The 22557-nt window shown below is 43.8% G+C and overlaps 1 protein-coding gene and 1 long non-coding RNA gene across 3 annotated transcripts; one reads left to right on the top strand and one right to left on the bottom strand.

The window, feature by feature from the left end:
* Positions 1-6869: 6869 nt before the first annotated feature.
* Ptger4 (prostaglandin E receptor 4) lies at positions 6870-22557 on the top strand. Of its 2 annotated transcripts, none has more exons than XM_031360141.1 (3): positions 6870-7424; positions 7919-8850; positions 17886-22557. In XM_031360141.1, exons 1-3 carry the CDS (start codon positions 7409-7411, stop codon positions 18474-18476), a joined length of 1539 nt encoding a protein of 512 aa, XP_031216001.1. In that variant the 5' UTR covers positions 6870-7408; the 3' UTR covers positions 18477-22557. The 2 variants fall into 2 exon arrangements, with proteins under 2 accessions (XP_031216001.1, XP_031216002.1); XM_031360142.1 differs by having other exon boundaries at positions 6870-7488.
* LOC116083367 lies at positions 9589-13189 on the bottom strand. Its single transcript, XR_004115692.1, has 2 exons — positions 13011-13189; positions 9589-9783 (listed from the first exon to the last, which is right to left on the bottom strand). It is a non-coding gene; the product is annotated as an uncharacterized LOC116083367 (long non-coding RNA).

Here is a 22557-nt window from a genome sequence, read left to right as displayed (position 1 = left end):
GCCTTGAGCATTCTCCAGCCAGACTCAGAGCAACCTCAAATGGCTCAGAAAGTCATTCCTGCATCCCTGTGTGTCTCCCTGGGGATTGCATTGCCGAATCTGATAGGCCAATCGATGCCCCTAGTAAGATAGGAAAAAGAAGATCCAGCACATTGGCCTCCTTTCATTGAAAGTCTTGAGTCTAAACACTGTCACCAGAGGAAGCTTCCCACAAACAGGAAGGAACTTTAGATACTGGGAAAGCTTGAAAAAAAAAAAATGATCATAGAGGCAGGGGAAGGGGGGAGGGGATAGGAGGTTTCTGGGAGACCTGGAAAGGGGATAACATTTGAAATGTAAATAAAGAAAATATCCAATAAATGGGAAAAAAAGATCACATCTCCTACAGCCCCCAACACATTTATAAGGCTGGCACATTACCACTGGATATCTTCCTTATTCATTTGTTGGGAACACCTGAAAGTGTTCCGTGCTATACCTCAGCAAGACTAAATGCTAGATGAATCTGGGCTATGCTTACTAGCTTTACATCGTGACTTTACATCTTCACATCTCTTTCTTGACTCTTCACATCATCTCTTTCTTCTTGGTCTTGTTCACTGAAAAGCCTGAAAGGGAGAAATGATGGTGCTTTGTGTTGGGTGCTTACCCACTGACCGTAGGTTCAGTCAGAGTTGGAGGACTGGGGAGTTAAAGAAGATAAGCTAACTGATGAACTGAGTACAAAGCCCCTCACATCCCAGCGGGTTCTCTTTCTCTTTATTGTTCCAGGGGGCCTTCTGACGTTGAGGTGACTCCCCAGCCATGCGCACATCTGTGTGCACAGTCTCCTTTTACGTAAGCCTCTACCATATGCCAAATGCTGCCCTTTTGCCTTTTGTTTGGAGACTAAGAAAGAGAAAAGCTAACAGATCTGAACTGTTAATGGACCAGGCCTGGAAGTGGCATGCATCACTTCTAACTGATGTATTCCACCATCAAACTGTATGCTATATCTGATGGGTTGCACGTATGTGTAAGAGAGAGGGATGGAGATGGAGAGAAGGAGGATTGGACCCGAAGACTCATGCATGCCGAATAAGCATCCTACCACTGAGCTGCATGTCCAGCTTCCAAAGCTGGATTTCATCATAAAAGCCAGTATGTGGATTAACAACCAGCAATGGGTGTAGGGGGAGGCTGAAACAGGGCCTTGTAAATGCTAGCAACCTACGTCTCAGCAGCTCACATCTTCAGGAAGTACTCATAAAGCCATGTAGGCTTGCAGATGTGAAAGTGCTATGGAGAGCTGTGGGCTGTCATGAGCTAATCGTGGAACTGGTAGTGATGATCAACTGGAGAGTTTCTGTGTATCTTTTTTTTTTCCTCTTGAGAATATAATTTAATTACAAAGTTTCTCCCTTCTCTTTCCTCCTTCCAAATCCTCCATATAACCCTTCCCTGCCCTCCTTCAAACCATGGATTTTTTTTCTCACTAGTTTTTATTACATATGTGTGTGTGTGTGTGTAAATACATGTCTGTAAATATACACATATTCGTTCCTAAATATTACCTGTTTAGTACATATGATCTAACTTGAATGTCTGTTTGCCACTAGACTGTGGCACAGTAGACTGTGCCACCAGGTAGAAAACCTGTTAAGGTCAAGCAGATTCAGAAAACCCAGCAATGCTTATAATTGAGAATGGTAGGCATTTAAATCTATTCTCGACCATGTTCTTGTCCTGGAACATGTGACCATGACACCCCACTGAAAGGACTGTGACAACTCGTGTCACGGTAGAGACATCACCTGAAGTCCTTCCACATGTAGATGAGGCATCCCTAACATCTCAGACCACAGGCCAATAGAAAGGATCTGCCTCTAGATTCCCACCCCACTCACAAATGTTTATAAGGTCCTATCCATAAGGAATAAAGTCCACTGAGTTATTTCACCAAAGATCATCTGAGGGTGCCTATCTTATTGAGCTGAATCACTCCAGGGAAGAGTTTTCCCTCCTTAAGCTTTCAGTCACTGGACCAACCAGCTGGGTGTGCAAGTCACTTCCTGCTCCGTGGCCTTGACTGCCCCTAGCTGCCCACTGTCATCTCACCACCTGCCACCGAATTCAGGGCAGTGATGGCCACAGAAGAGGCCCAGCAGCCCACCTTACTCCAGCTTCTCCTTGGAGAGCTACAACTCTTTGGCCAGCCAGCTGGGCCAGAGCACTATGGATCCCCATGGACAGCATCCATCCTGGTAAGCCGACCAGCATCAGACTACCGATTGGTGTGCCCGTCCCTGAGAACGACCACCTCTCCTGCTCCCTTCCTCAGTTGCTTGTGGTTCTTTGTGTAGGGTTGAGGCTTTGTGGGCTTTTCCCACCCCATTTGGATGTCTATGGTGTCATCTTAGTTGAGCTCATGTTTGGGCACATAATTCCATGTGTAAATACATAGCCTTAATAAATTTTTCTCATCTGTGCCAACAGTGCTCCCTGCAAGAGCCAAAGACCTCATGACTAAACTCCAATGCCAGAGATGAGAAGCCCTCTTTTGAGTGGTTGGCCAGGGCTGTCCAAGAGTCTCCCAAAACATGCAGCTTCTTACTGTTTAATTTTATTATTCCCCAGAAGTAGAAGGTAAACATTTGTTGCTGTGCATCTTTTAACGTGTTATAAAACAAGAGATTTGGGTGAAAAGAAACTGAAATTTAATTCAAAGACCTTCCTGACTCTAGAAGAGAGCCTTAAAATAATAATGTATTATCATTTCTCCCCCCACACCTTCAAATACAGGTAAGCAAAGGTAAATCACAATAGGGATGTGGCAGAACCATGCGAGTTAAAACAAGAGGAAAAATAAAAGAGGAGGGAAGTGCAAAGTGAAACCATTGGAGCAGGAGGCAGCCCGAAGCAATTAGCTTGTGGGAAGGCCTTCACAGCAATCATTAGGTGACACATAGTGAAAGAGTCAGTCATAGCACTGACATGTGTCACAACTGCAGGCAATAAACTCGGCATAAAGCTCACACTTAGGAAATGAAGGTAATTAAGGGAGCCCGAACTTGAAGTGCACCACTAAAAAGGTAGAGTCACCATTAGGACTAGCTCTGTGTGAGCCTCTTTCCAGACCCAGCTACAGGTCAGGGGCCTGTTTGTAATCCACTGAACCCACTGGAAGACAAATGTGTCTGAGGTTATTGTATTGTTGAGCCAGATAGATGCATTTGCCCTGTTTTCAGTTATGAAAGACAGACCAAGACAAAGACAATTGGTGCAGGCTTCCAGTTATTTTTACCTGCATGAATGTTAGTACATGGAGGATGCACTAAGAACTTGCGAAAGGGTTAAGACCACAGGCTGCAGAGATGGTTCAGCAGGTAAGAGCTCTTGCTTCTCCTCCAGTGGACCAGAGTTCGGATCCTTGTACCCTTGCCAGATGGCTCACAATCACTTACAACTCTAGTTCCAGCAGTACTGAAAGCCTCTAACCTCCTCAGGCATCAGTATATGCCCATAGCCCTCACACAGGTGCACACAAACATGTAGTTAAAAAATAATAACAAAAATTAATTTTAATAGAGGTTGAGACCTGATCTGATTCATCTTTCTGCTCATCCCTTTCATCCAAGGAAGATTCAAACCTGTTCTAGGCCAAGCTGGCTGAAGTGCATGTGGGAGGCAGCCTACCACAGCCTTTGGTTTTAAATGGCTTCTCACTTCAAGTTATTTGCTTGAAAGGGTAGTTAAACAATTGACTAGAACGGGACAATCAAACAATCAGTTCTTGAACTAATTCAAACCTCTAGGGAGGGATGAATGACAGATTCAAAGAACTGAACCTTCAATTCAGAGAGGGAGGGAGAAGACAGAAACTGCCAAGGAGAATAGAGAACAGAGATTAGAATAAAGATCTCTTCATTGAAATATAAAAACAATAACAAGAATTGCCCACAGGATTATGGCAAGTCTCTCCTTTTGCAATGTGGATTCCTGGCAGAATGTGAGGGAAACTGGACTCCACTGTCCCAGTTTTCCAAACCAAGGAAATAAAATGTTTCCCAAACTTTCAAAGCTCCCTTCCAAGTATTAACCCTGCCTAACCCTGCTTAGCTTCCTAGGCCAAGGCATGCTGGACATCGTATGCCTAAAGATGAAACTTTCAACTTCCTAGGCCAAGACATGCTGGACATACTATGCCTGAAGATGAAACTTTCAACTTCCTAGGCCAAGACATGTTGGAGATAGTACGGCTGAAGATGAAACGTTTAACTTTTACTTCCAAAGACTCACTTTATGTTTTAAGAATGATAAACCAGGACAGGAGAGATGGCTCAGTGTTCAAAAGCACCCAGCATCCACAGACCAGCCTTCTGCCTTGTTTTTGTGACACCAGGTCCAGGGGACCCAACAACCTCTTCTGGCCTCTACAGGCAGCAGGCACACATGTGGTGTTCAGGCATACATGCAAAACAGCCATACGCATTGAAAATAAATAAATCTTAAGGAAAAAGAGGAGATAACTCCTTACAGTTACAGTCCATAAGAAGAAGCATTGTGTTTTTAAAAGTGGTGGACCAAAAAAAGGTATAGATAAGTTTTGCTGCATTTTGTTTTAGCTTTGTAAACTGGATTCTTATTTTCTGTCAGCTTAAAGCTATTGGAAAGTAAGTTTAAAAGATTAGCAAGCAAATGCCTCAGTTGATAACACATCCAATAATAGACACTGATTTTTCCCAATAGTATACTTCAAGATACTTAATAATGTTGCTTTTTAGGTGTGTTTTAAACAAGGTCTCATAATACAGCCCAGACTAGCCTTGAACTCAGCCTCTCAAATGTTGTGAATATAAGCTATGCTTAATATTCTCTCCATCATGAAAAATTAATACCTCCAAATTTTAATTAAAATTTTCTCTGAAATTTCATAACTGTACACAATTCACTCTTATTCTCTTTCCATACCCTCTCTTATCTCCCGGATCTCTGTTTGTCTCCCTCCCTCTTCCTTCTCCCCTCCCAACCAAACCCTTCCCAAGCTCTGTGAGCCTGGGCTTGCTTTATATCTAGTTTAGCCAAGGCCATCTGTGTGGACTGAAACTATTTCCTGTAGCCTGAACTACACCAGTCTTAACTTTTTCATTTCAGGAGCTTCAGGAGGAAAGAAACTGGGAAAGAGTATGTTAGCAGGCTATGGGAAATGCTTTTTTTTCTCCTGTTTTTCTGACAACCAGCTAACAATCATGCAATGTGGCTGGTGAGGAATGGGGTTGCAGGGTAGTTCCCGTCTTTATTTTCTGGTGTTGATTTGTGTTCTGTGCTGACACCATTCTAGAAATTATTATCCAAAGGACAGGCAGACACCAAAAAAAAAGCAAAAACAAAACAAAAAAAAACCATCAGTGGTAACAGCAGACTCAAAACATGAACAATCACCACCAATTATTTTATATCAGCTAAGAATGCTTTCCCTTCTGATGTCCCTGATGACAAGGCTCGCACACGGAATGTATTATTGTGCCCACATGTTCCCTTATGCAAGTAAACACAATTCTGAGTACTTTTCTAGGCTGAAGTTAGCTGAAATCGGAAATGCTCTTTGGTTCTCTCACTACTCGTTTATTTCTGAGGCTCGCTGAAGAATCAGATAAATTCTTAGCAGATTTTTTGTTTATTCATCAAAAATACCTACTTGTCTCATACAAGATTCAAGCCACCTAGTTACCCTGTAAGATGCTAAGCATGTGTGCTTCAGATTGAGTGAGGTTTTTCTAAGAATTTGAATTGTTTGGAAAACCATACTACAGTCTCATTGTGTAGTTTTTAAAGGATCTAGTGACACGGTTTTAATTGCCCCCTGGTGTTTTCCGATCTTAAATTCTGTTTTTTAGGACACTAGTTGATAATTAAGAAATGAGTGTTCCTCATCAAAGAAGAAGCCGAACAAACTATAAACCAAAGAATAGGGAAAGCCAAATAGACCTTTTCCGAGTTAACAAAAAGGCAACGCCTGGAAATCGTTTATTTGCTTGAGTTTCAAACCCCTTCTCATCCTGCAGGTGAAGACGGCTAGCAGAAACCTAACAGGAAAGCGGAAGCCGCTGTCCACACTTGTTTCAGCTCAGAAGCCCTCCTGAGGAAGAATGCTCTCTACAGTTAAACAGTCCCCCTCAGCTAAATCTCAGGTGTGCCTGCGGGCCCCGGATCTCCAAAGAAAGCCCTAAGACTCTACCACCTAAGCGAAGAGAAGTTGCAGTTCCGTGTCGCTCGCCTTCCTCCTCGCCCCCGCTTTGGTGCTCTATCGAGCGCAGCCAGGGGCACTGCCAAGTAACTCCTTTTATGGTGAGAGAATCCATATTCTTCGTCGTCTCCCCGCCCAAGCCTGGTACCTACTCACCCGTCCACCCTTGCCTGTGCCAAGTACCACCCGGAGGGCTCGGGCGTACACACCCACGGCCAGCCACACACCCACTTATCCTCTCCCCTCTGCAGCTCCTGGGTAGAGCCCTAAAGCAATTGTCCCGACACCTCAAGATCCAGATGTTCGATCTGAGGGTAGAAGATGCGAGAATTAACCCACTCTAACCCACAGAGCAACGTAGACCAGCCACAGGTTCCAGCATCATTCCTACTAAATGCCCAGCTCGGGAGTGACGAAGCTCGAGCTGGGGTTTCCTGGGGACTCGATATGAGGGATCTCGGTACCTTCGAAGGAAGGAAGGCACTGAAGTTGCACCGCAGCCCGGTAGGGCCCCCTCCAGGTCCCTCCAGCCCTCCCCAGCCTCTCCGCCCCGCCCTCCACTACCGGGCTCCCGGGCGGTGCTAGAAGAAGTCTCGCCCCGCCCCCTTCCCCAATCAGCCAATGGAAGCCCGGGCCGCGCGCGCGGACTGTCTCCGCCTCCTCCAGGGAAACTTGCGGGAGGAGAAAAGTTTGTTCAGAGGCTGGAAACGCCGAGAGCGAAGCTCGAAACCCGGCAACGGGAGAGGAAAATGAACAGCCCCAGGTCAGAGCCCGAGGCCCAGTGGACCCCGTGCCGCCCCCAGAGCCCAAGGAGCGGCCTCAGTGGCAGCCGCCTTCTCCGGTAGCTGTCCGTTCAGCCCGCGGCTGGGAAGGAGGGAGCCCGGACCGTCGCTCAGTTCCACCTGCACGCGTGGCGACACACCTGGACTCTGACCTCCCGCACTAGACCAGCGGGCTCTGCAGAGCTGAGACTCGTCTTTGAAAGAAGGAGCGATTAGTAAATCAAACAAGAAACCCCAGACCGGTCTTCACTGACCCATCCCGGCTAGCCTCTCTTGCTTTCCAAGCTCTTTTTAAAAGCAAGATACACTGACCTCAGTTCCGGAAAGTTGGCAGCCACCGATCCCCGGATCCGAGAGCGGCAAAGGCTTGACAAGTTCCGCACTGCGTGGGAAGAGACTGATGGCTGAGGTTGGAGGTAGGTCCAGAACGTCTGAGGCCTGAGCCTTGGGGCGCTCCGGGCTCCTAACCCCACCCTACAGGTAAGTCAGGATGGAGGTCTTTGCGTGGTCAGGCGCTCTTCCGGGAAACCAAAGAACAGAATGTCCCATAATGTCCCAAAATGTCCATAACTTCTTTCGATGAGCATTTTATCCACTCTGTGGGGAATATCACTAGGGAGTCACTTTTCCCTAGAGAAGGGTCTTGCTCATCTTGGCGAACTGAGTATGGGGGAGGGGGTAGGCGGGAAATGCAGTTACCAGCTTATAAATATATTAATGTCCTCAGAGTGGTGCTTTTGACAGAACGGATCTAGAGCTTGGGGATTTAAGAAGCTACAGTTAGTGAGTGGCTACCGATGAAGAAGTCGGATCTGGTTACTCTCATTATCTCGGGGACACATTATTTTTGGCCATGGATCGTACACCTTGCGAGTGGTAAATGGCTCGTCTCTCCTTTTCCTCTCTCTAGATACTATCCCTAGATCGAACCGTGAGTTCCAAAGCTGTGCAATACTGACGACCATCATCATGTCCATCCCCGGAGTCAACGCGTCCTACTCCACTCCGGAGAGGCTGAACAGCCCAGTGACCATCCCCGCAGTGATGTTCATCTTTGGGGTAGTGGGCAACCTGGTGGCCATCGTAGTATTGTGCAAGTCGCGCAAGGAGCAGAAGGAGACGACCTTTTACACTCTAGTGTGTGGGCTGGCTGTCACTGACCTACTGGGCACCTTGTTGGTAAGCCCAGTGACCATCGCCACATACATGAAGGGCCAATGGCCCGGAGACCAGGCACTGTGTGACTATAGCACCTTCATCCTACTTTTCTTCGGCCTGTCGGGTCTCAGCATCATCTGTGCCATGAGCATTGAGCGTTACCTGGCCATCAACCACGCCTACTTCTACAGCCACTACGTGGACAAGCGGCTGGCCGGCCTCACACTCTTCGCGGTCTACGCATCTAATGTGTTGTTCTGCGCGCTGCCCAACATGGGCCTGGGCAGGTCCGAGCGGCAGTACCCCGGCACCTGGTGCTTCATCGACTGGACCACCAACGTAACGGCCTACGCCGCCTTCTCTTACATGTACGCGGGCTTCAGCTCCTTCCTCATCCTCGCCACCGTGCTCTGCAATGTGCTGGTGTGCGGCGCGCTGCTCCGCATGCACCGCCAGTTCATGCGCCGCACCTCGCTGGGCACCGAGCAGCACCACGCGGCCGCCGCCGCTGCGGTGGCTTCGGTGGCCTGTCGGGGCCACGCGGCCGCCTCCCCAGCCCTGCAACGCCTCAGCGACTTTCGCCGCCGCAGGAGCTTCCGGCGCATCGCGGGTGCAGAGATCCAGATGGTCATCTTACTCATCGCCACTTCTCTGGTGGTGCTCATCTGCTCCATTCCGCTCGTGGTAAGTGTTTGGGGATGGGACCCGCTGGGCCTCTCTCTCCTTTTCCCTGATTCCTTTGGGGGGTGGGGGGTGACAGAGTTTTCTCCAGTTCTGGGCTGGAACCACTTCAAGGCGTCTCTAAGTCCTGACCTTAAAGAGCCTCAGCAGGTGATTTCCCCCTAGATCCCCTGAGGTTCTTTCTCCGAAAGCGTGACTTCTAAGATCCCCTGGACAGCCCCCCCCACCCCCACGCGCCCCTCCAGGTTCCCCTTATTGCCCTGTTTTGCTTTGCATCTTTCCTGAACTTTTGGAAGGATCAGTTAGATGGGGGCTGGGGACAACTCACTAACGTTACTTACTCTAGCGCTCCACTCTGTGGCCCAGAGTTTGCAAACCAAGGGCGATAAGCTCTGTTGAATTCATTTCCTTAGGAGAGAGAGTGCTTGCGGGTTCAAGCGGTTTGATTTCTGCGGGCCTTTGACTTTTTTCTAGATTATGCAGCATTTTAAAGTTAGAAGAGATGAGATGCTTTTCCGTTAAACGCCTAAGAGACTCTCACATTACAGAATAAGAGTGCCTTACTTAGAATAATCTTGCAGACATGTTCACACTGCTCCCTGCCCCCCTCCACCCCGCCTCCCTTAGCCCCTCCACCGCCTACCCACCCAAAACTTTGAACAGACTCCTGAACTGGTTATGGTCCAAATTCAAGTTCCTTATTCTTTTTGCTAAGAAAGCTAAGAAAGCACGACGGACTAGTTGGTGTGCATTGCGCTTTAATTTTCAATAACCAGGAACGGTGCAGTTTCTCCTCTATGGAGACTCCAGTCCCCCACCATAGTATTAGTCTCTTGCTGGAACACTTCTAATTTGGTCCTTTGTGGAGCATCTGTTGGTGACTTAGTGCACTTCATCTTTGAGGAGCAGAATCTTTAAAGCTGCCTTCAGCAATGTCTAAAATATAAGCAGAAAGGAGCAAATGCCTCTTACATTCTCTGCTTTTACGTGCGACTGACAAAACCACACCAGAAACAAATCAGTCATCGATCATAATTCTTCATCTAGAATTTATCTTTTTCTGAGTTCTATCTCTCAAAAGACTGCATTCCTGGAAATTCTAAATTACCTATTCAAAGAGATTACCATCTATGACCACTGGGAGCGAGTAGAAATAAATGTAATGGGTTACCATTCTTTTCTTTCTCTTATTAATATTACCAAGTATCTTTGATATAGACATACTTTTACCTCTTACAAAAGTGACTGTAAATGGAAGAAAACTTAGTGGCAGCCAAGAGCCAACACACAGTAGCTTCTTGCCAATGCGTGTAAACAGACGTAAATAGGACTGGCCAGATGGGCCTTTAAGCCATCTCAGAACCTAATGCAATTTACAGGGTTAAGTCACACTCAAACCGCATAAATATATTTTACTGCATGTAATGGCAACTCAGAATAAAGGATGGGAAGAGCTGAGGCCTCCGGTCTCTGCCTTCTGTTTTATGGGACAGTAAATGACAAAGTAAGTAGCTGTTATTCACAGGACTGGGGAATCGGAGCTAGACCATTAGTAACCGTGAACAGGCTTTCTAAATGTTTTAGTTAGAAGTGAGCATGTGACTCTACAATTCACATGAAGCTACCACTAAAGTATTCTCCTGTGTCATCTGCAGAAGGCATATGAAACCAATCCAATGGGCTAACCTGGCCCTCAGGTTCAGGGTCATTTATAACAAAGCCTGCAGTGCGTGAGGAGACAGAGCTTATCTACAGCTGGCGTGTTGATCACATTTTAGCTAATGAAAAATGCTGTCGAAAGTCAGTCCTGGGTAGAGAATGTTAGTAATCTCTGAGAGCTGAAAGTGACTCAGCTAAGGGGTGATCGTGCTGGTCAGAACCCTGCTTGCTTTTGTGAGAAATAAGTAATCAAATAAATAAGAGTAGCTTCTGATGTTAGCCTTGAGTTTGGGCTACAAAAATCTACTCTTTCAGAGGCAGTTTAAATAAAAACAATTGTGACAAGTGATAAGGAGCTATAGAGCCCATGTGGTCACCCACAATGCAACGCTTGCTGAAAGGACCAAAAGAAACTGTCAGAGTTACAGTCTTTCTTGGCTATTTTTACAGCCCTGCCCCCATATTCTGGGAATACTTGAGATTAAAGCTTTGCAAGCTCCCTGACAGTTAAAGCAGTTGGGCGTACATACTTTCAGTTCAAAGGGAACTGGCGAAGCATCTGCTTTAACATTATCGAATGACACTGAGTGCTCATCCCATTGGAGGGAAAGGAAAGCCTCCGGTCATTTCCAAGGCTTTATGAAGGCTACCTGGCAGAGCAACTAACCACAGGTGACTTGGACTTTCAGAGAGCTCCATACAAGGCAGAGGGGGAACAGGCGGCCACTGCAAAGGGCACAAGTGTCTATCTTTTGGACCTGTGGGAAGACGAGGCTAGATGAGGTCTTACAGAATACTTGATAATTTAGCGTGGAAAGTGAATTTTAATTTGTTATGCAAAACAGAGTCCAGCTTGAAAGCCAGAGCTGAGAAAGACTGACAATTGCATTGTGGATATGATGAATGTGCTCCATCTGCAAAATTCTCCAAGTGGGTCATAGCCAAGGAATAGAGAAAGTGGAAGCATGCACGATAGCACAAGCAATATTTGGTAGGAACGTGGTCCTTGTCATTGTGTCCTTTCTGCTATTAATAACTGGCCTCGGGGCCGGGTGGTGGCTGCTGCTGCTGAACGCAGGAGATGCTGAAGAAATGAAAGCACATGCTTAAGATAAATATCTTTCATTCTTTAGAAACATAAAATCAATAGAAATTCCTAAGGTCACCATATTATAAATACTGTAGCTAGATCAATTCCTGGTACTTATTTTTGCAGTTATAATACTAATGTTGAAACAACAATTATAATCAGGTCTTTTGCCTCGGGGCTAAAGAACTAGACCATCAGATTTGGAAAAGTATTTTCATCCACACACAGGAAGCCAGGGACATATTTATTGCTTATTTGTTTTTTCTTTCTTTTTTTTTTCTTCTTACTCGGAGCCCCCAGTATTATATCAAATTAATTAATCTTCTGCCTCAGTCAGGTAAACTTTCCGTCCTTGGGAAGAGTTTCCTGTGTGGCCTGTGATGCTTACTGGAAAGTCTATCACAGCATCGCCAGCTGCTATAAAAGCAGAGGAAAACTGTAAACAGGAACACTTTTTGTAGGAGAAAAACTGCAAGTGGGCCCATTAAATGATTGCATGAGCAAAAAGCACATGCACAGGTAAAAGGAAGGTGATTAATTTAGATGCCACTGTAGCAAAACCAACAAGATTGATCGCTTTTCTAAAAAAATGCAACCAAGTTTTTAAAAGAACTGTGCTTCCTAGAAGCAATGTTTGAGTCATAATTTGAAATGGGAGGCCTTTTAGGAGCCCTTGGAGGACTGCAGAGCAGTACAGAAAAACAAGGTTTTGCCAAACCCAGCAGCTTGTGGGAATCGGCTCAGTGGAGTGGGCTCATGTCCCCACTGGCTCCGCTCTTCAGTTTCCCCAGCTACAGATGAAGAACTGTATCTAACTGGAAGGCCAGGAATGAATCTTTCTTCAGTTCTTCTCGTCATCTTTACTGACATCTCAAGCTTTGCTTTTATTGAACATCTATGATAGGACATTGTCTCCCTTAGAACATAAGTGTTGAAGCTGTGATAGGAATGCAAAACAACTTTTAAAATAGACTCACAATGTAGATATTAACCAGTAGGGATTAAGTGACTTGCATGCAATGAATGGCCAGTTAGTGGCCTAGAAGGCACAGGAAATACAGATTCATACCACCACTCAGTTAAGGGCATTTTCCATGACCATTTGTTTTCCAGGGGTGTGGTCAGGACTTCTAGTAACAGCTGTGTCAATTCTAAACTCTTCACAAGGCAATGAGATTACAGAGCACACAGAGATAATTCTTTTCCTGTGCTTGGAACAGAACAGGTAGCCCCATGCTCAAATCCAGTTACAGAGCCTGCCATTTACTGGACAGTGTTTCAATTCAGACAATTGATTATTACATTAGTCTAGTCAAGAGTTCAACATTTTCAATTCAACATTCCCTACAAACAGATTATTCTTAAGTATGTTTTTCATGCCAGCCATCAGCTTTACTGCAAAGCTATGTTTTACCTGCAGTTATCCATGTAGTCTGCAGGGGCCAGGTTTCTACACATAGGTTAAAAAGAACTACACATGGGTGATGAAATACACGTTGGTCCTAGGTGTTGTTCCAGGCACTTTAAGAATTTCTGTGGAGCTGGAGAGATGGCTCAGGGGATTAAGAGCATTGACTGCTCTTCCAGAGGTCCTGAGTTCCATTCCCAGCAACCACATGGTGGCTTACAACCATGGGATCCGATGATCTTTTCTGGTGTGTCTGAAGACAGCTACAGTGTACTCACCTACATAAAAATAAATAAATACATCTTTTAGAAAAAAAGAATTTATGCACAGCTCAGAGTGGTGGCTCACACCTTTAAAGCCAGCCCTCCTGAGATAGAGGCAGGCAGAGCTCTGTAGGTTCCAGGCCAGCCTAATCTGCATAGCACGTTTCAGGCCAGTCAGGACTACATAGAGAGGCCCCATCTCAAAACAACAATAACAACAAAAAACCCAAACCACTTAAGTATAAATGGTAAGCACCTACACACCACAGCCAAACTATGGAAAAGCTTGTCCAGTAACACACCTTAGGCCTCTCTACCACAGTACCATATACTTCCTATCAACTTTCCTGCAGCCATACCTTCTAGTTTTTATTGGATCCCCTCCAAGGTGCTCCTAGGCTTAATATCTAATCAGTCTTAAGACGTTCAGAACTGTAGAATCACTGCCAATATCAGGCACAAGTGACATTCACAAGGTCTGCAGCTGCTCGTGGTCTGAAGTGGAAGAAAGGAGGCTTGTTTGTATCCAGTAAGGGTTTTAGACACTTTTCCCGTCTGCGACTCAAAGGTTCTGTTTGATCAGCAACACACGCTTCCGTAACTGCAGACCGACTGAACTTATGCATTTATATAACATCTAGAGCTTGCAGGAGAAGGGGTGTGTAAAAGTACCCTCAGCTCCCCACACAGCAACTGCTGTGGATGATCCTACCAAACCTGTCACTGCTCTTCAGGGACAGGAAAACAAGTGGCCTTTTGGGGTCAGTTTCTTGTTATTGTTATTGTTGTTTGGTTTTTGGTTGGTTAGTTGGTTAGTTGGTTGGTTGGTTGGTTGGTTGGTTGTGCAAGACAGGGTTTCTCTGTGTAGCCCTGGCTGTCCTGAAACTCACTCTGTAGAGTAAGTGGACTTTAAGTGAAGGCAGTGATACTGTATTTATTCAAATATTACAAAATACCCAAAGTTTCGGGGGTTTATCTCTTTCCTCTTACTTGACACTGCACTGAGAATTGGAGGCAAAGTCAAGTTCATTTCGTTTGACTCCCTGAAAATAATTTGATGGACTTTTGAGAATTTTTATATGAATTTAGAATTTGGAAGTATTTATTGAATTTATTCTGCAGTTCTGGGAATTAAGCCTCAGGCTATACGCATGCTAGGCAAGTGTTATATCTGACACTGAACCATATCCTAACCAGAATGCTATATTTTATACTCATCTACATGCTACCCCATGAGCTCTCACTTCCTGATAGACACTAAATGACCAGATCCTGGGGCCTGTGCCAATGTAAGCTCGCCCTCCCCCAAGCCTCCATGGAGCTCTCCAACAGAACTTTACACACACACACACACACACACACACACACACACCTTGTTTTCATTCCCTTCTGTAGTCGTCAAATTTAATTATGGCTGAAGATAAAATGGAATACTACATCATTCATTTCTTTATAACATTGACTTTTTAAAAATATCACAGACACTAGAAAACAAAATGCAAATTCTCATGCATTCCTTTAAGTAACTGCAGCTTTTTGTTTTAACTGTTCAGAAATTTCAGAGGTAACCATGTTTCCTTTGAGGTTTTCGTGGAGAAGCAACCAGTATAAAAACATATTAATATATATAATTTATATAATTCAAAGTCCAAACTTAACCGAGTCTCTGTTTTGAAAGCTTCTTGGAAAATACCAGCGCAAAGAACATCCCAGGCGATGCAGCACTAGCCGCTCCAGGGTAGAGCAACACTGCCCTCTAGAGGCTTAGTGTGTCAGGTTCACAGACTCCCTGTCACAGCCAGGGCTACCAGCAGCTTCCAGCCCCAATGCTTCTTTCATCTTTAGAAACAGAATGTGTGGAGTGTGAGTAAAACAGAGACCACAGTGCTTTCTAGTGATGACCCCCCATTACTAGTAATCAACTTCAGACATAAATCCAGACTGGTAGAACAAGAAAAACAACATGAAATTCATCTGGAAAATGGAGCCCAGGCCAGACCTGATTATCAGGAAGATAGAGAGCTTGCAAAGTTCCTCAACACTTCCAGGTTTCTAGTTTATGCCTCTTGATCTCAGCACTTGGGAAGATGAGAGGAAAAGATGCTCAAGGGATTGAGGTCAGCCTGGTAAAGAATGAGACCCTGTCTCAAGCACGTGTGTGAGCACACACGTGCGCGCATGCGCGTACGCACACACACACACACACACACACACACACACACACACACACACACAGTGAGACCGAGAGAGACAGAGACAGTCTTCCAGGTAATAAACACACTGTCTGAGGAAGGAGGGGGAACTTGCTCAGCTACTCAGTAGCACCAAGAACTTATCTTTGTGTGCTTGTCTTTGAGGCACTGGAAAACAAAGCAAGGGTCTTGTGTGTGCTCCACAAGCAGTGCCCTAACGAGCGCCATCGCAAGCCCTGGGTTTTACTCATATTTTTAAGGATTTTGTTCACTTGTTCTGGCAGAACAAGAACTCTAAAACCAGTTTAAGACAAGACATCATGCCCTGCTGTTTAGTTTCCATCATTTTTACTTATCTGCCCTTAAGAGAACAAGATATGAATTTCATCTGAAGTCCATTTGACTCTTTTATTCTACAAGACTTGTAGTTGATAATCCTTTCTCCAAAATCTTTAGAATTCACAATTTTGTGGCTCCTAGAAGAGTAGTCGTTGACATATTGGAACAGATAGAAGTTTAGGTTAGTTTTTACAAGCTTTACAACCAGTGAGGAAAAACAATGACAAATAAGAACACTGAGAACATTATGATCGAGGACCGATGGGCGATGGCCTACCTGGGACCAACAAAGAAACAGAAATAGAGTTGCATCATTGGCTCAGATCATCAAGAAATAAGTTGCATATCGATTGAATTTTACAAATTAATAAAAAATATATCTTTAATTTTTTAAGGCTTTTACCCAAATTGCTATTTTTCTTAACATATCCATGCCCTTTCCTGATAAGCAATATAGCATGAATCATTAATTATTACACCAAACACCATGACAGTGAAATCACCAAATCTTGTTACAAGCATTTGTTTCTCACTGATACAGTCTATTTGTGGGTGCTCATTGTCCCTTTAAAACTTTTATTCCTCTTCCCTCGCAATGCGAGTCACTTTTTACTTCTCCCTTACCTAAAATAATTCCCACAAGCGGGCAATGATTATGATCTCAAAGCTTCACTTTACCTGGGTTACAAATAAGTTTCACCACAATACATTAGGAATAAACTTGAGAGTAGTAACATGTGCTTTCTCCACTAAGGAATGCCAACTTTCCCCAAGCTTATGATGACCTGGCTCATTCCAGTGAATCATCGGGCTTTCCTAGAAGATGACATACCATTTCACTCTCCCGTGACTCTGCCTAGGAAGCTTTCTCTCTGCCGAATCTTATTTCCTTCAGTGGGAAGTTGGCAGACTGCCCCTCCTCCATCAAAACCCCCAAGGCTATTGCTTCTCCAGAAGAGCTCATCCCATGCCTGCCCACATGCAGTAGCTTCACCCTGTGTGCACGTTTCTTGGTCCTGTTAATTGCAGTGTGGTGATGGATGACCTTCCTTCCCTGCCCTCTACACTACCTACATGGCTCTCTGCCTCCAAGTGGTGTAGAACACCTCATACACCTGTTGGTTCCCAGAGATTGTCATAATACCTCAAACATAAGTAAGTGTTCATTGCTAAATGAGGAGATACGTAAAAGAATATTGTTGAGTTCAGTAGATGATTATGAGATGAGTTTTTTTTAACTGCTCAAATTAAGGTTCCCAAAAAGCAAAGCTGTTGGGGTGTTCTGGTATGTAGTCCATTTATGTCATGCCTAATACATGATAGGCTGCCAGACATGGCTCTTGCCTTCATAGCTTAAGCTGCACCCCAGGATGTCAACATCTTTACTACCCTGTTTGTGCACTGGTCTCCAAGTACTTGGCTACTGGCTAAAAGGCTTTAGAAACCCAGAGGAGGGGTTGCTTTTCATTGGAGTCAGGGAATGTCAGTGAATTCCTTTGAACCCTATCTTGAAAAGGTTTTAGCAGGTGAACTGCACAACAGGACATGTACTTCAGAAATAATCTTCTGGGGCAGTCTTCAGAAGTAATCTTCTGGAGGGACAGGAGAGGTTTGCACGTGAGGCATTTGGAGTTTGCTGTCATTATCTCCAATGAGAAATGCTGTTGAAGATAAGGACTAGAGAAAGGTCTGTGTTCGAGAGACAATAACATCAGGTAATTATTAGGAAGAGCAGGGAGAGCCAGGTCTGACCCAAGCAGACACCATCTTGCTGAAAACATACAATGCTCCAGTGACTCTGGGTGACTGGAGATAGTGACAGTGGGTCAAAAGTACAAAGTATTTTCTGTGAGTGTAAAGCCTTGGCACCTCAACTTTTTGTAATGATTACACCGTTAATTGGCTTACAAAATTAGTCTCCTTTAAAATACAGTAACTGGCTTGTTGTGTCAACTTCTGTTGCAAAGCAGGCAATACCACATAAGAGCAGCTCCATCACATCATGTTGCAAAGGTAAATGGAGCACTTAAGTATTTTGCCAAATTGCCTAATTATAAAATCTCAACGTGGGCCTCTTGTTTATGCAGGTGCGAGTGTTCATCAACCAGTTATATCAGCCGAGTGTGGTGAAAGACATCAGCAGGAACCCAGATTTGCAGGCCATCAGAATTGCTTCTGTGAACCCCATCCTGGACCCCTGGATCTACATCCTTCTTCGGAAGACTGTGCTCAGTAAAGCCATAGAGAAGATCAAGTGCCTCTTCTGCCGAATTGGAGGTTCTGGCAGAGACCGCTCGGCCCAGCACTGCTCAGAGAGTAGGAGGACATCTTCTGCCATGTCCAGCCACTCTCGCTCCTTCCTCTCCCGGGAGTTAAGGGAGATCAGCAGCACGTCTCAGACCCTCCTGTACCTGCCAGACCTAACTGAAAGCAGCCTCGGAGGCAGGAATTTGCTTCCAGGTCCACATAGCATGGGCCTGACCCAAGCAGACACCACCTCGCTGAGAACTTTGCGAATTTCAGAGACCTCAGACTCCTCCCAGGGCCAGGACTCTGAGAGTGTCTTGTTGGTGGATGAGGTTAGTGGGAGCCACAGAGAGGAGCCTGCCTCTAAAGGAAACTCTCTGCAAGTCACGTTCCCCAGTGAAACGCTGAAATTATCTGAAAAATGTATATAGTAGCTAAAGGGAGAGAGAAAGCACTGTTTTGGAATCTGATAAAATCCTGTGCAATAGACGTAATATGTTTAGCTGTACTCAGAAGGGCTGTCTCCATCTAGGACTCCTCCTAGAGAACATTCGAGCTCCTGAGGACTCTTCAAGGCTGCAGATGGAGGACCTTGAGCACCCCAGGCCTGAAGCACATTGGCTGCCATTCTGATGTGACTCAAGATGCAACTTGGCAGCTTTTTTTCTACTGGACAGGAAGATGGCAGAAGCTACGCCATTGTCATAGCAAAAGAGCTTTCTATTTGGCACATACCAGGGGTACAGCTACTGGAAGGGCTTTACCCCAAACTCTGAGGACTACCTTACAGCTGACTCAAGTGTCTCACTAAAGCATGAAATGTGAATTTTTATTGTTGGAAATATAATTTAAGGTATTTATGTTCTTCTCTGTGAGAAGGTTTATTGTTAATACAAGGTATAAAAAACATATGCTATGCCCTCTCCTGCCAATATAACCAGCTAATATTGTCGATGTTATTTTTTTCCCATAAACAAGTTCAGGCCAAGATGTTGAAAATGGAGTGAAACTAATATCTATAAAATAGATATACATTTTAAAAATAGTTTAGTATCATCAAAGAAAAAAGAAAAATAAATAGTATTTAAGATGTGAAAAATAAACAATCTAAAATTTATTTTCCAAGCTATATATAATAATGAAAAAAAACTAAAACATAATATTACATTTATTTATCCAGAAAACTGTGATTTCAGGAGTAGCTAACATTGTCGGTAAATATTTTCAACCTTTGTCCCCACAAATTGGTATTTTTAAAGATGTAACATACTTTTTTTTTAAAGTATCTAGCTACCCATAAGGGAAGTATATAGTATAAAAAGTCTAAGTAGCTTATTCTGTCCTGAAAGTGTGTGTAGTTTTACTTGTTCAACAGAATGTCCGACCGCATCCTTTTAAAACTTAAAGAGAAAGACAACTTCACAGAAAGAGACCCAGATGGCTCTCTGGTGTGGTTTCCTCCCAGTTGTGTGTGTCAGGAGACTGACAATTTAGTAACTCCCAGTAATGCTGTGCTTGTGCTTGGAGGAGCTTTCTCAGAGAAATATCAAGCATGTTTTGTTGCTTAACATGTCCTTGTGAATTGCTTGGTTGTGGTTAAATTCTGAGCCGGATACTGATATGAGTTTAAAGAGTAGCTGAACCAACTGAAATTATTACAGAGATTACAATAAATAATTGCATTCAATCTGAGTTCCATAGTCTCAATTTTGGAAAAGATTAACAGATTTTTTCTTGCTGTTTTGTTTTGGAACACTTATGTCATTTTAAATTTAAAGGGTTGGTTGGTTGGTTGGTTGGTTGGTTGGTTGGTTGGTTTTGTTTTGTCTGAAGCTTGAAGACCCTTCTATTCTATTTTAAAGAAAAACTCCAAGACAGCAAGTTGTAAATCTCACCAGCTGCCCACAGGAGAAGGACAGAGAAGAGAGTAAAGGTCTTGCCACTCAGTTAAGTGGACATGGAGATCAGCGACATAGCAGACAAGCAGCCACATGGTCAGAAGAGGCACTTTAGAGAATAAGGAAGCCCAAAGTACCAAAAAAGCACATGTAGGCTTTAGCCAGCATCTGAAAAGAATAAAAAGGAAAAAGTCATGCCTTTCTGGGTGAGGACTCTGCCAGATGGGCAGACCCAAAAGGAGTTCATGGCAGACATGAAGTGACTGCATAGGTGGGGAGGAATTCAGGAAAAATGCATTATCTCTAGGCGGAGAGTAGAGATATGTCATGTCTGCTGAGTTAATCCTGTTGGCCCAATCAATCAAGAGACCAAGGGACTATACCCTCAGGAAGTAGGGTCCACCTTAAGCTATGCTAAAGAGACAGGAGGGATTAACTATCTCCTTAATGAGGTAAATTAAAATTTTTAAACTGATTTTTAAACATAATTTTAAAATAATGTTATTATTAAATTGTCAAGCATAGTCTAAAACCTTAGGAACCATGATCCAAGTGACAGACAACAAGTACTCGATTTCACCAGTTTGTGTCACTGGTGGGAGAATCAGTTAGGCTTAACTAGCTTCATGTTCAATATTCAAACAATTATCACCAACTATTGACATTAATACTTCCTATTTGCTTGCTCCATATCAGTGTTTCTAAAATGTTAGCCTGCATAAGTCATCTATAGAACCTTTTTTTTCTTCCTTCCAGCTCTCCTCTCCTCCCTTCCCCTTCCCTCCATCTCCCCTCTCTACCTTACCCCTTCCTAACTCGACTCTCCTCTCCTTCCCTCCCTAGTGACCCACCTCCATCTCTCCAGAATCCTGCCCTATGGTTCATGCTGGCCTGTAAAACTCCTGTGGTGTGCTGAGATTACAGAACTGCACCAGCACATCCAGCAAGGCTCCAATTCAGTAGGTGTGGGTATCTACATTTTTAAAGTGTTCATACATGACACTGATGCTGCCAGTTTTGGTATAAACTTTAGCAATAATCTCTAGGCTTGAAGTCACAATTTACTATTTGCAAATGTTGAAAGATATTTTTAGAGAGTGGCAAAAAAGCAAGACATAATCTTTGCAGGCCTCCATGAACATGATCTATAGAGATCATCCATCCCTAGATTTAATATATAAATTAATGTATATATAACTTCATCTATGTCCATAGAGCAAGCAAAAACCTCATTCATGAATTAGTATTACTAATAAGCAAGACATAGCTCATGCATGTTTACCTCAGATTCACTATCCAGAACACTGACTTGGCTTAGTCTTGTTTACTGAAATAGTCACATACATTTGTCCTTTAAGGTATACTGAGATAGTCTCTTGACATTTGTTCTTTAAAGTATACATCCTTTGAAATGTTTTAGTATGTTCAACTAAGATAATGCAGCTATCACTGATGTCCAATTCCCAAACATTTTTATCATCCCCAGAAGGAATCACATGCCACCTGCAATCAATGGCCATTGTTCTCAGCCCCAGTCCTTCAAAACCAATATGCCTATGGATTTCTCTATTGTGAACACTTTATACAAAGAAAATAATGTAATTACTGGCATTTTTGTTGTCCATCGTAATGGTAGAATAACATTTTCATGAGTGGGTAGTATTAGTCAGTACGTTAGCCCTTTTTATGTCTGAATAACAGCCCATGAAATAGATGTACTAATTTTCTAATTGATCAGTCTGCACTGATCTCACTCTTCGGCTACTGTAAATATGCTAAGAACTTTCTTGTATACAAATGTTTTTAATCCTTTTGGGCTTGTAACTGGGAATGAAACAGCTGGGACATACAATAATACTAAGTTCAGTGTTTTGAGGCAACGTTGAACTGTTTTCCACATGACTGTACCATTTTACATTCCCACCAGCAGCATATAAGACCTTGATTTTTCAATAACCTGTCAACATTACTGTAGTTTTTATTATAGCCATCTAATGGGTATGCAGTAGTTTAATTGCATGTCCCATCAATTGATGATATTTTGAATGCATATACATATAGAAATTGTCTACTTCTATATTTTAGAGAAATGTCCATTGAAGAATTTTTTTTTTAAAGTTTTAGTGGTTTATCTGGGTACAATAATCAGCCAAGGCTGCCACAATAAATGCTCTGGAGTATGTCTTAACCAACGGAAACTTATTTTCTCAGAGTTCTATTGGCTGGAAGGTGTTGGCAGGGTTGGCTTCTCTTGAGGCTTCTCTTGTTGGCTTGACAACTTTCCCAATACATTCCCACATGGCCTATGTGTGTATTTCCATGCTGTGTGAAAACCTCCACTTACCCCACCCCATTACAAAAACACCAGGCATCCTGGAAAGGACCTCACATTGATACCCTACCTGTAAACGCTTTATCTACAAATACCATCATAGTAAGGAATTTGAGAGTCAACAAATGAACTTGACAGATACACAATTTCATTTATTGTCGAATCTAGTATATACTTTAAGAACAGCCAAGGAAAAGAAAGCCATCACTGTTCCATCCTCTGGTCCATAGTGGGTTGTAAGATTCAACAGCTACATAATAAAGACTGTTGTATTGTTCATTC

This window comes from Mastomys coucha, unplaced genomic scaffold (genome assembly GCF_008632895.1).
Source record: "Mastomys coucha isolate ucsf_1 unplaced genomic scaffold, UCSF_Mcou_1 pScaffold8, whole genome shotgun sequence".
Taxonomy (NCBI): domain Eukaryota; kingdom Metazoa; phylum Chordata; class Mammalia; order Rodentia; family Muridae; genus Mastomys; species Mastomys coucha.
This window is presented reverse-complemented; position numbering and strand designations above follow the sequence as displayed.